Consider the following 15815-nt stretch of genomic DNA (forward strand, 5'->3'; position numbering starts at 1 on the left):
TACATCAATAAATATAGCAATAAACAAGCAAGTTTCCTTCCTTCAAAGAGGCTTACATTCTGGCGGGAGAGATATGGAGGGCAGAAAAGTGTCAATTGGAAGGGGGCCCATATTGAAGTGAGAGAGAAAGAAACCGTTGTGACTGTCTGGGAGAATAATGTCCCAGTCTGTTTGTAGAACAAGAGAAAAGTCTGAGGTGGGGATGAACTTGGCAAAAGGGAAGAAGAGAAGTCGGTGCAGAGTGAGCTGCAGGGAGAATGGGAGAGAAGGATGTTGGAGAACGAGGTAGAAGCCAGCCAAGCCATAAGTGGTGATAAAGCACTGTGTTTTATTAAATGCTTGGGGATGTCTTTGGAAGGTGTTGTGTAGGAGAGTCATTAGATGTGCTTTATTTTCAAAAAGAGCGATGCAGATGCCATATTGTGGTGGGAAGCAGAGAAACATGCTGGGAAGCTGCCAGGCTTTAGACCTGTTTCCTCCAAACTGTTGGTTGTGCACCCTTATTTGTAGAAAGTTCTAGATCTTGCACTCCCACTATATGCAATATAAATATACCACATGCTAATATATACTAGACAGTTTTCTATGCACTAGTATGTGTGCATTATGAAATAGAGATAAGTAAAATATTTAAACAAATGTAGGAACCAGAAATCAAATTGCCAACATTTGCTGTATCATGGAGAAAGCAAAGGAATTCCAGAAAAACATCTACTTCTGCTTTATTGACTACACTAAAGCCTTTGATTGTGTGGATCACAAGAAACTGTGGAAAATTCTTAAAGAGATGGGAATGCCCGATCACCTTACCTGTCTCCTATATGTGGATCAAGAAGCAACAGTTAGAACTGAACATGGAACATCCGGTTCAAAATTGGGAAAGAGTACAAGGTTGTATACTGTCACCCTGTTTGTTTATTAATAACTTATATGCAGAGTACATCATGTGAAATGCTGGGCTGGATGAATCATGAATCACAAGCTGCAATTAAGATTGCTGGGAGAAATAACCACCTCAGATATGCAGATGATACCACTCTAATGGCAGAAAGTGAAGAGGACCTAAAGAGCCTCTTCATGAGGGTGAAAGAGGGAAGTGGAAAACCTGGCTTAAAATTCATCATTCAAAAAACTAAGATCATGGCATCCGGTACCACCACTTCAAGGCAAATAGAAGGGGGAAAAGTGGAAGGAGTGACAGATTTTATTTTCTTAGACTCCTAAATCTCTGTGGATGTTGACTGTGGCCATAAAATTAACACATTTGCTCCTTGGAAGGGAAGCTAGGAAAAACCTAGAGAGCATACTAAGAAGCAGAGACATCACTCTGCTGACGGAGGTCCAAACAGTCAAAGCTATGGGTTTCCCAGTAGTCATGTATGGATGTGAGTGTTGGACCATAAAGAAGGTTGAGTGCTGAAAAATTGATGCCTTCAAACTGTGGTGCTGGAGAAGACTCCTGAGAGTCCCTTGGACTGCAAGGAGATCAAACCAGTCAATCCTAAAGGAAATCAACCTGAATAATCATTGAAAGGACTGATGCTGAAGCCTAAGCTCAAATACTTTGACCACCTGATGAGAAGAGCCAACTCATTGGAAAAGACTCTGATGCTGGGAAAGATTGAGAGCAAGAGGAGAAGGGGGCGGCAGAGGATGAGATGAGTAGATAGCATCACTGACTCAATGAACCTGAGTTAGAGCAAACTCCGGGAGATAGTGAAGGGCAGGGAAGCCTGGCATGCTACAGTTCAGGTTGCAGACTTGGCAACTGAACATCAGTGGTGAACTGGCCTGGGAGCTCTCCCGTCTCACCAGAGGGAAAATTTGCCTGCTGCAAGGCAGAACCATCTGTAAAACACCAGCCTTCTTGGTCCAACTAGTGACCAGACATGGTGCATCCCCCCATAGGAATGCCTATGGTTTCTCTTCTTGCCCTCAGTATGAAACATGGGAATATTTATGTTCAACTACTGCAGTTTTTCTCAGCCAGAACTTTTTTTTTTTTTTTTTTTTCAGAACTTCTTAACATAATGTTCTTCTCCTCTTTCTCCATGGAAATGTCTTTTGCATTGGGGTCTCAAAATATTTTGTGGAATTAAATAAAAAAAGAATGGAAGAAGGAAGGAAGGAGGCAGGGAAGGCAAGAAAGTTTTACTATTGTAAAACTATTGAAAATCAGGAAATAATTAAATTCATCAATTATGAATTAAAATCTTAAACACAAAACAATTAATTATAATATTTTATTGAAGGAAAAATAATATAGTGGGGCTCAAAAAGCTACACTTGTTATGCTTTATAAAGTCAGAGGTTTACACAGGTTTTATGTATGTACACATTCATGACATTATATCACAACATCAAAGGCACCTTTTACTGCCACAGTATTAGGTAACGAATAAAAAATATCAAATTAATCTTTTAAAAAATCTAAAATGATACAATCTATTTTAGGATTATGTACATATTTGAAGCATTCAGATATTTTTAAACATGTTCTATGTGCATTACAATTATCTCTAATTCTCAAAATATTATGATACCAAAATTCTGTTTGTCAAATAACAAAGCACAAGATGCTGTAATCTATAACAAAGCACCAGTTAAAATCAGTGTTAAATGCTCCATCAATTAGTTTGACTTCTAACACATGCAAAGTGAAGTGGGTACTTAAGAATTTAAGATAACCATTGCAAAACTTTTAGGGTCTCCATTTTTTTTTTTTTGGTCTTTAATTAGTTGATTTCTTTTGAGAAAATGGGGAGAACTGGATGACTTTGATCAATGTTTTCCTAGTGGTTTTATGGAATCCTAGGGCTCTTGGAAGAAACTTCCAAGGCACTGGAGAAGGTTTAATCCATGTTATGCATATTATATATTGGAGCTTTGTATAGGATTGAGATCATACAAAGGGTTTATTGCTTTAAAATACATTTGAAAATACTAACATGGGAAACTGCTTTAAAGTATATTTCATTTGGTTATGCTAACACAGTTTAAGAAATATCTTTGTTGAAACAGATTATCACACTTAGTGAACTGCACAACTCAAGTGAAAGGTTATCTAAAAATGTTGCTTTCATTAGTTACAGAGGATATAATCCTAAGTTTTTATGTATATTTTTAAGTCCAGAAGGAATTTGAATAGAGCAATAAAATGTCATAATTAGCTCAATAGTATGACCAAAGAGCATTATCAAATTATAGATCAACAAGTAAAAATGGAGAATCTTTTGATATATGAAAATTGTTTTAATATATAAAAATAAATGATCACTTAAAGTGAAAAAGTTCTCTTCATTAGTTTTACCTCTTATCGTATTTATGATGTAAACAAAATTTAAAATATATTTTATTAATACCTAGTTCAAAAAAGAACACTGTTAATAAGCACCTCAGGACTAGAATGCCATAAAAATTATTATTATTTAGGAAAATGGATGTCAAGATATATGTATTACCCTCCTAGAAAATTATTTAAATAGAATCAAGCATCTTTAATGTCATCAGAGTTACAGAGTATCCAAGAATTTAATATTATGCAACTTAAATTTTCATTGAACTGAAGAAATGGTTTTATTGGCAGGCCAAGTTGCCATCAAGAATTTGTTCTTACAACCACCAGAGGGCGCCAGTGCCTGAAGCACGGTTGGTGTAGGTGTAATCTAACCTTTAGTTGATAACTTGAATTTTACATTCCAAGTTTAAAAACGCTATTTAAAAAGATGAATAACTTCTAAGAAATATATTTACATTTTGTAACACCCAAATAATGTTGGATTATTATATAAAAATAGAGTACACTGGCTTATTTTGGTTAAGATTCATTTAACAGGACGTTATTAAGATTTCTAAATCAGAAATTGAAAGGACATCATTTGTAACTATGAATAAAAAGAGACTTCTTAACCTACTAACACTAACAATTCATTTAGCACCACATATATAGCACCAGAATAGATACTGATAGTTCACACTTATTAAAAACATTAATTGCAAAGAAACTTCAAAATTAAAGCAAGTATATGGTGGTTGTAATGAATTTTCAGCACCATTAACCAGTGAACTGTGTAACTTTCTAAGTTGTTGACTGACCTCTCATAAGTCAAAGTTAGAAGATGAAAGAATTTTAAAAAATCATTTTGCATGTGTTTAAATGTCTTTCCTCACACTTATAACAATACAAAAAAATGCAAATATAAAACAAAGATAATATTAGACATTGATAGAAATCTAATTTTACTCTTCCTAAACACTTCCATAGGAAACGGCTTCCTATGGAATAGGAATCCAAGATTGGTGTCCTATGCTACTGCAGAACATTGGGAATGTTGTTATACAAGGGGGAGAAAACAGACCCCAGTTTAAGCATGACTTTTCCTTCCTGAACACATTCAAATGATCTGTTTAACTTACGTATTCACTTAATAGGCAGGATATGAACACAGAACACTTGAACTGGCCTAAATATGTTTTTGATTGCTTATGTAGATGTTGTAAGTTGATCTAACACAAGCATATACTAATGAGAAAAATATATATTGTTTCAATTCAAATGTTCTGAGTAAATTATACTGATTGAATTTTCCCTACTGTTTGGTCAGTTCTGTGCTAAAACTTCATGGAACTTTCAAATGAGTATTTCCACAAAAGTTTCGAATGAACTGCCAAGTGAACTTGGTAGGGAAGTCCTAACGGACCACGGAAGTGATGCTGCTTAGACTACAGGACAGGGAAAAAAACCAACAAAACATGATAACAATGAAAATTGTTTCTGCCACATTTTAAAAGCAAACTTACCTACCATAACCAGGAACATTAAGAGTATGCCTACACAACTCAAATACAATTCTGTAAAGGAATCCATCAGTTTAACAGATCAACTTGTAATTTTTCCAGTCTTTTGATGACATGGAAGCCAAAAAAATTGATGTTATGACAGAATTTTTTTAATTTTTCTACTGAATAAAGGATGTAATGAAAAATCCATACCAAAGATAAAATTCAACGCTGTAGAATATGTATGCCAATCACCATGTCGAATGAAACCTATTGAAATGAAAACCTCAATACTATTTAAAGCTGCTTTTATGAAATAGCTTCTGCCCAGACCCTTTTTCCCTTTGGGAGTTACAGTGAGAAACAGCTACCCCAGCACCATTGTTGAATGCTGTGAAAAGTATGACCCTCTGGGTTGATTCAAGCCAACGTTCATTTGGTTTAGCCTAGAAAATAAAACATTTCACATGGCCACTTTATATTACTAACTTTAAGAAGCACAGATAGAATAACAAATATACCCGTTACATTTTCAGCTCAGTTGTTAAGTTATAAATAAACTTATATTTGGAAAGGACTGTTGTGTACAAGTTTATGAGTATGTGGTTCCTAGTCTTAATCTGATATATTTGGTGCTTTATCTGGATTGTTGATGCACTCAAAGCTTTGTATTTAAGACATTTTTGTCTTAATGAAATATGGAAAGGTGAGGTTCCTCTAATTCTTGCAATACTAGACTGTTGAGTTAATTCTAAAACCCATTCATATAAAAACTTATTACACTATAGCCATTATATAAGAAGCCGGTATAAATACACAAAGATAAGACAGAATTTCTGCCAAAGAGGAGCTCATGAAAGACTTAATTTTATCTCAAATAAAAGCTTCACAACATTAATGATCATTTTAATATTCATGATTTTCTATTAATATGGTAATTTTACCTTCAAATGAACTTCTGTGAATCATGTGGCAAATAGCATTATTCTTTTTGAGACCTGAGAAATCAAGCCACACAAGTAAACCAGCAATAGGATGGAACTGATTAAAACCATTTTTTTGGTTTAATAGTTATTTTACTACTTCTGTAGAACTAGTTTAGGAAACTCAAGAAAGACTATCTAGATAAAGGAAACAAATATTCCACTAATGAGTTTTCTCTCCAGTTGCCTGTATATATTAGCTAAAAGTTGATTTGAGACCTGACTCTTACTGTTATTTCTGTTCTTCATATTAGTCTCCAAAAATACTTATTTTTAATAAAGTCTATATATGTTCCCACAAAAGCAAAGTCATTTGATAGGAAAACATTTGGTCAGATTCAATGTGTGAAAGAAATCTGGCCAATTATTTGTCATCATGAAAACCTGAACTCCAGATGCTGGATAATCCCCCATTGGATTTAATTAACTATCTGTCATCTTTCAATGAATCTAAACTAAGAAACTGCAAATGTATAGAGAATTTTAAACAAGTAGCTTCCTTCTGTTATTTGTACTCTGGAACTAATTGTGTTTACTGATTCTGTAATTCTACTGCAGCATTATATAACTTGAACCACACACACACACACACACATACACACACACACATGCACATGTAAAATGTAATGTGTTAAGTGTCTTGATCCATGTGTTGACTTTCTCCTCTCTGCAAGTGATTTGGAAATAAACATTTCCAAAATCACATGAGTGAAACTTTCACAGTGATTTGCTTTCCACCATGCTTCACTTTTGGGGCTTCCCAGTTTGTTCAGTGGTAAAGAATCCACCTGCCAATGCAGGAGACACAGGAGATGCAAGTTCAATCTCTAATTCAGAAAGATCCCCTGGAGAAGGAAATGGCAACCCACTCCAATATTCTTGCCTGGAGAATCCTATGGACAAAGGAGGCTGGTGGGCTACAGTCCACAGGATTGCAAAGAGTCAGACACCACTGAAGCAACTGAGCATGCACACACGCAAACTTAATGCAGAACTGAAAAATATTCTCCTTAGATATGGTAATAAAATTTGGTACTTAGTGCTTAGAAAATCATCTGAAGAGGCCCCTTTCACAAAATCATAGCTGTCTGTGGTGTGTACATGAGATTTTCCACATGATACTCAAGGACCCTCATGCTGAATGATTCTCATCAAATAAGGACAAGCAGAACAATGAAGAGCAGGAAATATCCTTGGCACCTGCATGTTTCTTTCTGGTATCCCTCACCTACTGCTCACAGGCTTCAAGGTATACTAAACCTTCAGGATATGCCTTTCTGAGGCTCTCCGTGTGTGTGTGTGTGTGTGTGTGTGCGCGCGCGTGTGTGGTAACCCTATTTCCGTGGGTTCGCATGCCTGTCTCCTGAATCTTACTTCTCTTGGACCTCGTCAGTTCACTTAGGTCTTGTTTTCCACCTTCCAAAACAACTATTTACACTCACGGTTGTTCGTTCTTCCCTGCCTCATTTAGTTCCAAGTACTATAGCTACATTTTCATGCTAACCAGGAGACTTACATATTACACGGCGTGGCCTATCATCTATTCCACCTACATGTGGACATCGTTGGGTTCACTTCCTCAAATTTACATGAAAAATCAATTTGTTAACAAAATAACATTTTTACAGCAAGATATTGAGTTGGCCAAAAAGTTCATTTGTTTCCCCGTAACATCACAGAAAAACCCGAACAAACTTTTTGGGCAACCCAATAATTAGGCTGCATTATTTCCTGAATATTTTTGTGAGCTTCTTGAAGACAGGAATTATGTCTTGTTATCCTTGCATGACCAAAACATAACTAGCAGAGTGCCTTGCCCATCATAACCACTCCACACATGATTACTGGTTCAATAAAAGAGGTTAAGCAAAATAAATGTGTTCAACCTTACATAAATTGAGAATATCTTTTGGTGGACCCAAATAAAACAAAATATTTCCATAATGAAATCTGTGGTTCTTAATTAAATTATTATATCTAGATATCATGGAGTTTTATTAGTAGTTTGCTAATGATCAGTTTTGGGATATTAAAGAAATGGGTGCAGGAGATGTCCTACCACCTAACATATTGTTTACAATAGGATTTTTAAAAAATTCCTCCAAGCTAACTACAAAATCAAATTATGTATGTGTATTTATAGGCCAAATATATGTTCTATTTGTTAGGAATGTAACATAATTTCTTTGGAAAACAAGCTTTGGAATTGGATGCATCAACTATGTCAATACTACATACAGAGTATTTTAATTTAGACTTAGAGGTCAGAAAATAGAAATGGATGTTTGATTACCTCAAAGGATTAAACAAACATACAAGATAAACACTAATCTTTACAATGAATAATAAAAGGAAAACAAGATTATGATAAAATATGTATAGTATGTGCAAAACTCAATATATATATATGCCTATGATTCCCAGAAACCATTATATTTCCTGGAGGAAAAGATAAGCTTATTTAAACCAATACAGGTAGTTTGACGTTACACCTGGAAAGCAGAGATTGTCAGTACAAGACCCTCCATAACTTGGAGGGCAAGCTGAACATGGTACCCCTACTTTATATGGTGCTTCTCCGATCCAGTTGCCCCTAGGAAAAGAAAGAAGAGAGCATAAGTGTTACTTGCTCATTTTTTAAAATCTGATTGCCCTTAAGCACATGATCACACATTGACATGTGATGAAATTTTCAGAAGTGTGTCATTTTTAGAAAAGCACTGAAAGTTACATCCATTTCTTATTTCTGTAGCAATTTATTCTATATATCTTACTTTAAAAATACTTTCTTTCTGAGTAAGTTAATATCATGTTAATTTACAATAATTTACAATGCATGGTGACATTATTAGTCAACCCACATCTGACTTGATGCTCTATCCACCACAGCTGCCTCTTTCCTACTGTAGCCTTCCAGAACACATACGCTGTGTCCTCTTAAATGTACTTTTTAAAAAGTCATGCTAATGCTATTATAAAGATAGTAAAATATAAACAAATACATATATATATATATATATATATATATAAGTGTGTATGTGCTCAGTCACTGTTGTGTTCAGTTCTTTAGGACCCCATGGACTGTAGCCCAGTCCATGAGATTTTCCAGGCAAGAAAACTGGAACAGGTTGTCATTTCCTTCTCCAGGGGATCTTCCCGATCCAGGGATCAAAGCTTCCTCTCTTACGTCTCTTGCATTGGCAGGTGGGTTCTTTACCACTAGTGCCGCCTGGGAAGCCCATATACAGTATATATACAATTCGGGGAGGCTTAGAAATGGTGACATGAGCAAGAAGTTGTCATAAGCACAAAAAATAGGTTTTAAGAGTTCAAAGGGTTTCTTTCTAAAGTTGAAGAGTTTAGATTCTCAGTATTCATAAAATGAGACATGGAAAACTCAGAGAATAGTGGCTTACAGAAGCAGCCATTAAAGATGATTCCAAAACATTTTCCCATATGTAAACTCACGGTTATAATTTTTAGCAATACTGTTAATTTTTTAAAATAATGCTGAACACATTTAACTGAATGTTGTCAATATTTTCCTTCATCTTGATGGCCATAACGATACACCAAATTCAGCATTTAGGATAAAAACAGTCACAACGTCTTACTGTTACTAAGCTCTTTTAGCTATGATGGAGGAAGCAATGGATTTATTTACAGTAGCATGGTGATTAGTAACTACAGTACTAACAGATAACCACAGAGCCAGAAGTGTGAAGGAAACCGAATGGTCAGGAGAAAATGTGGTGTGTGGTGGGTTGAAGATAAAACAACAGTGGAAAAGCTAAAATATTGAGCCATCGGGGAAGCCCCATATTCAATAGTAAATCAGTCAGTGGATAAACATATTTTAATTTTTATCCTTTCAGGCTAATTCATTTTCATTCTCTCATTTCTCTCTCTTTCTCTCCAACCACCCGACCCCCAACCACCACCCAACTCTGTATTTCTTTTTTCCCTGATAAACAGTTTGGCTTGAGATAACTTTATGCTGCTATTCAACTATCAGTCGGAATTTTTAAACTTTCTTCACTGCCTGTTTCAAAAAATGGTTCTCTGTTACAGCAAATACACCATACTAACACAATATCTTAATCTCTTAGACATAAAACAATCAGACATCTCATCAATAATATTGCAAAAATCCCATCATTGGCCAAAAACAGAATAGCCAAATGAATGTAATAAAAGCCTCTTTCACTAGAGAACTGCCTGGCCTATTTATGTCAGAAAGAAGAGTTAGAGTCTTAATAGGAAAATATAAGGTGCGTAACTGAAAATATCAAACAAATGCACAGTTTTAATGCTTTTCATGATGCAGTCACATTTTACTTTCCAAATCTTACTATTCTAATAACTGTGGAGAGGAGACCATTGGGAAAATCGCTATTTTTCTAACTTTGCAAAAACACTGCCCCTGGCATACAACCATATAAATGAGTAATGCAGTTATTTGTGAAACGTTTTCTCATTCCCTCCCCATACTGGCAAAGCTGGAGAAAAATCTTTGTTTGGGACTTACTTTGGAAGACACCAGGCGTGTCATAAATCCTTTGCACATTTTAGTATTTACTCCAAAAGGGAAAAGACTCATGTATAAATACTGGAACACTTTATCCAAAGAGTCATTGTTATCAAAAAGGCATTTTATCAAATGTCAACAAATGCTTGTTTATCTTCATAATACAAAAGAATGCTCATAAATATAAAATACAACTATATTTTACAATATTTGATCAATTTTCACAATATGAAATATATAATTTTAATGTGTGCCACAGGATGAAATTACTGAATTTTTTATTTTATATAGTTTAAATCATGGCACAGCTTTCATTAAAAAGATGTCATAGCATTTAAATTTTCCCTTCTGATTCTGAATGCCTCCTTAACCACCTATGGAAAAAATAAACTGTGATTTTAATTCTACCCTTAAAAGAAAGAAGTGCTTGTTTTCTTTTCCTAGTGAAAAAGTTAAGCCAACATTCTAGGAATGATTGATGAGAATACTGTGGTGTTGATAAATTCCCTAGAAGATCTTTGCCTGAGACTTTTATATAAGCTATCGAAAGCCTGGAATCACATGTTTATTTTATAATTACCAGGTCTAAAGAAAGATGAGGAGGAGAATTTAGTGAATCTCCAAATCACAAATTGTCTTGTCCAAAATGTTAATCTAGAATCCTTGTGAAAAGAAATCTTTCAGCTTTTAACTTTTTTGATATATGAGAAGATGGAAGATTTGAGGATCTGAGCTTGTTAGTTAAGTCTTACTCATATTATTTACCTGTTAAAAATATCTATCAGACTGAAGATATTTAACATCATTAAGGATTTCAGGAAGTAGAAGCCAACCAGATACTTACTTTGGGGCATAGTTGCATACCAAATAAACTGCACGGCGCCATACAGCTCCCCAAACATTCATGTTCTGACAAGTATGAATTGCACATCCTATTCGATTGGAGGTGGCCCAAACCATCTGAGAAAGTAAACCCATATACCATTATTAGGATCAGGAGTTAAGAAAACGCAGGTTCACCAAAATCGAAAGAGCGTTTTTTAAAAAGAATGAATCAGAACTGAACAAGACAAAATAACCTGTGTATAATGTGTGCACATGGGGCCGAAACATCTCATAGGACATCGGGGATTGCAATCCTGGGGATATGGAAAGGCGTAGTCTTTCACTTCATCATACCATGGCTTGACCAACTGGAGAATAGAGCGGTATCTAAATATCAAGAAACACAATGAGAACTCACAGTTCAGCAGTGGCAATGTGTAGTGGACTCACACTAAATTACAAGTTAATTGTTCTTTTGCAGGCTATTAATGGCAAATCAAGAGCATATCCACCCCCTCACAATAACCATCACCACCCAGCAGAATCCTCTGTTCCTCCCAGTAGAGCCAAGCATGAAAATGTTCAGGCCTGGAGCAAGTGATCCTATATTTGTTTAAGTATGAGTCTGGTTGTTTCAAAAAGAGAAATGCAAATCTTTCGGGAATTATCATCTTTACCTTATATTTACCAATGTCAGAAATGTCTTCCATTGGAATCTTATACATAATTAAAAATTAGATATTAAAAAAAACTGTGATACTAGACTCAGAGTGATTTCCCCCCTTAAAGTTGTATCATTTTAATTTAGTGAGAATTCACCCGATTTTTCTCCCCTCTATGGAAGGGAATGAGTCTTTGAATGTTGGATGATGACCTCTCACAGTGCAGAAAAATTATCCTGTTACCGGAAGCAGCTTCATTCACAGTTGCATATACTTGCATATACATATATGTGCATATGTATATGTACATATGCATGTAAATACATTGAATTTGTATAACACATATATAGGAATATGCAAACATGGGAAAGCTGCATACATAATAATGGCTTCTGCCACTATCAAGGGATTTTTCTGAACTAGAAGCGATAGGATAAGGATACAACCTGATTCTTTCAAAGATTCTGTGAGATTAGTGTAGAATTCACTTTTCACTTTCATGCATTGGAGAAGGAAATGGCAACCCACTCCAGTGTTCTTGCCTGGAGAATCCCTGGGACGTGGGAGCCTGGTGGGCTGCGGTCTATGGGTCGCACAGAGTCGGACACGACTGAAGTGACTTAGCAGCAGCAGCAGCAGTGTAGAATAGATTAAGGGATGGTGTTCCAAGGGTGAAAGAGAAAACTGGGGGGTTTTTTAGGCTTTTTTAAAAATTTAAATAATTTTTTAAGACATCTAAAACAGTCATAGGCCAAGCATCAGTGACTGGCATATAGTGAGTTCTCAATAAATACCTGTAGACGTTACTTGAAATTGACGCTACTAACACTTGGAGTCCATAGGCAATAAAGTTATCAATAAAGTTATCTGGATAAACAGTATCAGTGAAACTATTTCTTACCTTCCAGTTCGTACAGATAGATTTTGACCCAAAAATCTCAGTAAGTAAGAAGGTCCATGGTCCCAAATGCAGGTAGCTGCCCAAGCCTCTGCAGACTTTGCAAGATTTTCATCCCAAACCTGTGTAAGGGGAAAAAAAAAAAAAACCTTCAGCTTACTGAGTTTGCTAGTAACAAACAAAAAGAGGCAAGAAAGAATGCTACCATTTCCTAAAGTTCTTCCTCTTCTACTTCCTGACTAAAAGAAAGCAAGATTAGACCATTGTTATTTAAAGTTCTACAATACAGTATGGTTATTCCTCAAAAATCTTTATTGTTTTAACACTGTCATCTAGACCCAAAGTCCAGACATCAATTTTAGTAAAGGATAGGTTAAGTAAAATATCGTGTCTAGATGTAACTTGGAGACAACTCCTACTGACCACTAAAGTTTGAATCTACCAGCGTCAAATGATTTCCCTGGAGTTTATTCAGAGCTATTAATATATCTCAAAAATTAATATGATCAAATTTATTCAAATAATGAACCAAAACTGACAATGTAAAATATTATAACTTTTATTGAGATATAATTGATATGTAACAATATATGCTTCAAATGTACAACTTAATGATTTTTATATATGTATATATTGTGAAATTATCATCACAAGAAGTCTAATTAACATTCATCACCACACACAGTTCAAATTTTTTTTCTTGTGAAGAGAACTTTTAAATTCTATTTTTTAGCAACATTCAAATATATAATACAGTACTATACATATAGTCACCATGCTGTATATTACATCCCCAGGAATTATTTTATAACTGCAAGTTTGTACCTTTCAGCCACCCCCAACCTCATCTCTGGCAACCACCTATCTGTTCTCTAGATCTATGAATTCAGTGTTGTTTTTGTTTTTAGATTTCACATTTATGTGACATCATATGTTGTCTTTTTCTGATTTATTTCACTTAGCATAATGCCTTTAAGTTCCATCGATGCTGTCACAATGGCAAGATTTCCTTGTTTCTTATACCTGAATAATATTCCACTTATCCACTTATCTGTTGATGATAATTTAAGCTGCTTCTATGTCTTGGCTATTGTAAACAGTGCCACTATGAACACGGGGGTGAATGTATCCTTTTGAGTTAGTATTTTAGTTTCCTTCAGATGAATACCTAGAAGTAGGATTGCTATATCTTATGTCCAACCTAGACAGCATATTAAAAAGCAGAGAGATTACTTTGCCAACAAAGGTCTGTCTAGTCAAGGCTATGGTTTTTCCTGTGGTCATGTATGGATGTGAGAGTTGGACTGTGAAGAAGGCTGAGTGCTGAAGAATTGATGCTTTTGAACTGTGGTGTTGGAGAAGACTCTTGAGAGTCCCTTGGACTGCAAGGAGATCCAACCAGTCCATTCTGAAGGAGATCAGCCCTGGGATTTCTTTGGAAGGAATGATGCTAAAGCTGAAACTCCAGTACTTTGGCCACCTCATGCGAAGTGTTGACTCATTGGAAAAGACCCTGATGCTGGGAGGGACTGGGGGCAGGAGGAGAAAGGGACAACAGAGGATGAGATGGCTGGATGGCATCACTGACTCGATGGACGTGAGTCTGAGTGAACTCCGGGAGTTGGTGATGGACAGGGAAGCCTGGCGTGCTACAATTCATGGGGTCACAAAGAGTCAGACATGACTGAGCGACTGATCTGATCTGATCTGATAGTAGTTCTATTTTTATTTTGGGGGAGACATTCTATACTGTTTTCCACAGTGTTGGCACCAATTTCCATTTCCATCTACGGTGCACAAGACTCCCTTTCTCCATATCCGCTCCAACATTTTTTATGTCTTGAGTCTTTGACAATAGCCATCCTAACAGGTATGAGATGATGTCTCATTGTAGTTTGGATTTGCATTTATGCTAATTTTTAAAGGTCAAACTACATCTAAGTATAATATGATATAATTTGATATGTTGTATCATTTGAATATTTTATAGTAATAATAATATTAGAATTGTCATGAACTGGAAACATAGATGTATTTAATATAACAATGTATTTAACTGAAAGGAAATTAATTTAGTGACTTTGAAATAAAATAGGAAAAACAACAACTGGTGAACCCTTCAAGAGACACTTTCATCCTAGGAAACCATGACACCCACCCTCAAAAAAGATTTGTTAGTTCAAAAATTGTCTTAAATTAGAAAAATGAAGTTATGTTACATAAATCTATCTAGAATTATACTAAAATATATTCACTCACAAAGTTACGTAAATCAGAACTATCGAGAAAGGATCTTGAGTAATTCTATGGTGACAGTGGCCACATCTCCACTGTCTATGTAGAAAGAAAGATCATTCAGAAACAACTTTCTTTTAATTATCTAGACTATAATCTTCCCATCTGAGGATTAAGTTAAATATGGCAAGATATCACATAATACCCTTTTAATACTTTGGCTACCTAATGGGAAGAGCCAACTCATTTGAAAAGATGCTGATGTTGGGAAAGATTGAGGAGAGGAGGAGAAGAGGGCAACAAAGGATGACATGATTGGATGGCATCATCGACTCAACGGACATGAGATTGAACAAACTCTGAGAGATAGTGAAGGACAGGGAATCTTGGTGTGCTGCTATTCATTGGGTGGCAAAGAGTCAGACATGACTTAGTGACTGAAAAACAACCTTTTAATAGATGAGTAATCAATGTTACAGAGTACCTGATGAACTATGGATAGAGGTTCGTGACATTATACTGGAGGCAGTGATCAAGACCATCCCCAAGAAAAAGAAATGCAAAAAGGCAAAATGGCTGCCTGAGGAGGCCTTACAAATAGGCGTGAAAAGAAGAGAAGCAAAAAACACAGGAGAAACGGAAAGATATACCTGTTTGAATGCAGAGTTCCAACAAATAGCAAGGAGAGATAAGAAAGCCTTCCTCAGTAATCAGTGCAAAGAAATAGAGGAAAACAATAGAATGGGAAAGACTAGAGATCTCTTCAAGAAAATTAGAGATACCAAGGGAAAATTTTATGCAAAGATGGGCTCAATAAAGGACAGAAATGGTATGGACCTAACAGAAGCAAAAGATACTAAGAAGAGGTGGCAAGAATACACAGAAGAAGTACAAAAAAGATCTTC

At 35.5% G+C, this 15815-nt stretch overlaps 1 protein-coding gene across 2 annotated transcripts in view; it reads right to left on the minus strand.

Moving 5' to 3' along the window:
- Nucleotides 1-2229: 2229 nt before the first annotated feature.
- The window catches only part of PI15 (peptidase inhibitor 15), a 36641-nt gene continuing 23055 nt past the window's right edge, over nt 2230-15815 (minus strand). For both annotated transcript variants that reach the window (XM_005895472.2, XM_070382224.1), the window contains exons 3-6: nt 12679-12797; nt 11370-11502; nt 11135-11250; nt 2230-8355 (exon numbers count right to left, since the gene is read on the minus strand). In XM_005895472.2, the coding sequence (XP_005895534.1) occupies nt 8220-8355; nt 11135-11250; nt 11370-11502; nt 12679-12797 (504 nt within the window). In that variant the 3' untranslated portion in view covers nt 2230-8219. The remainder of the gene's footprint in view (nt 8356-11134; nt 11251-11369; nt 11503-12678; nt 12798-15815) is intronic.

This window comes from Bos mutus, chromosome 14 (assembly GCF_027580195.1).
Source record: "Bos mutus isolate GX-2022 chromosome 14, NWIPB_WYAK_1.1, whole genome shotgun sequence".
Lineage (NCBI taxonomy): Eukaryota > Metazoa > Chordata > Mammalia > Artiodactyla > Bovidae > Bos > Bos mutus.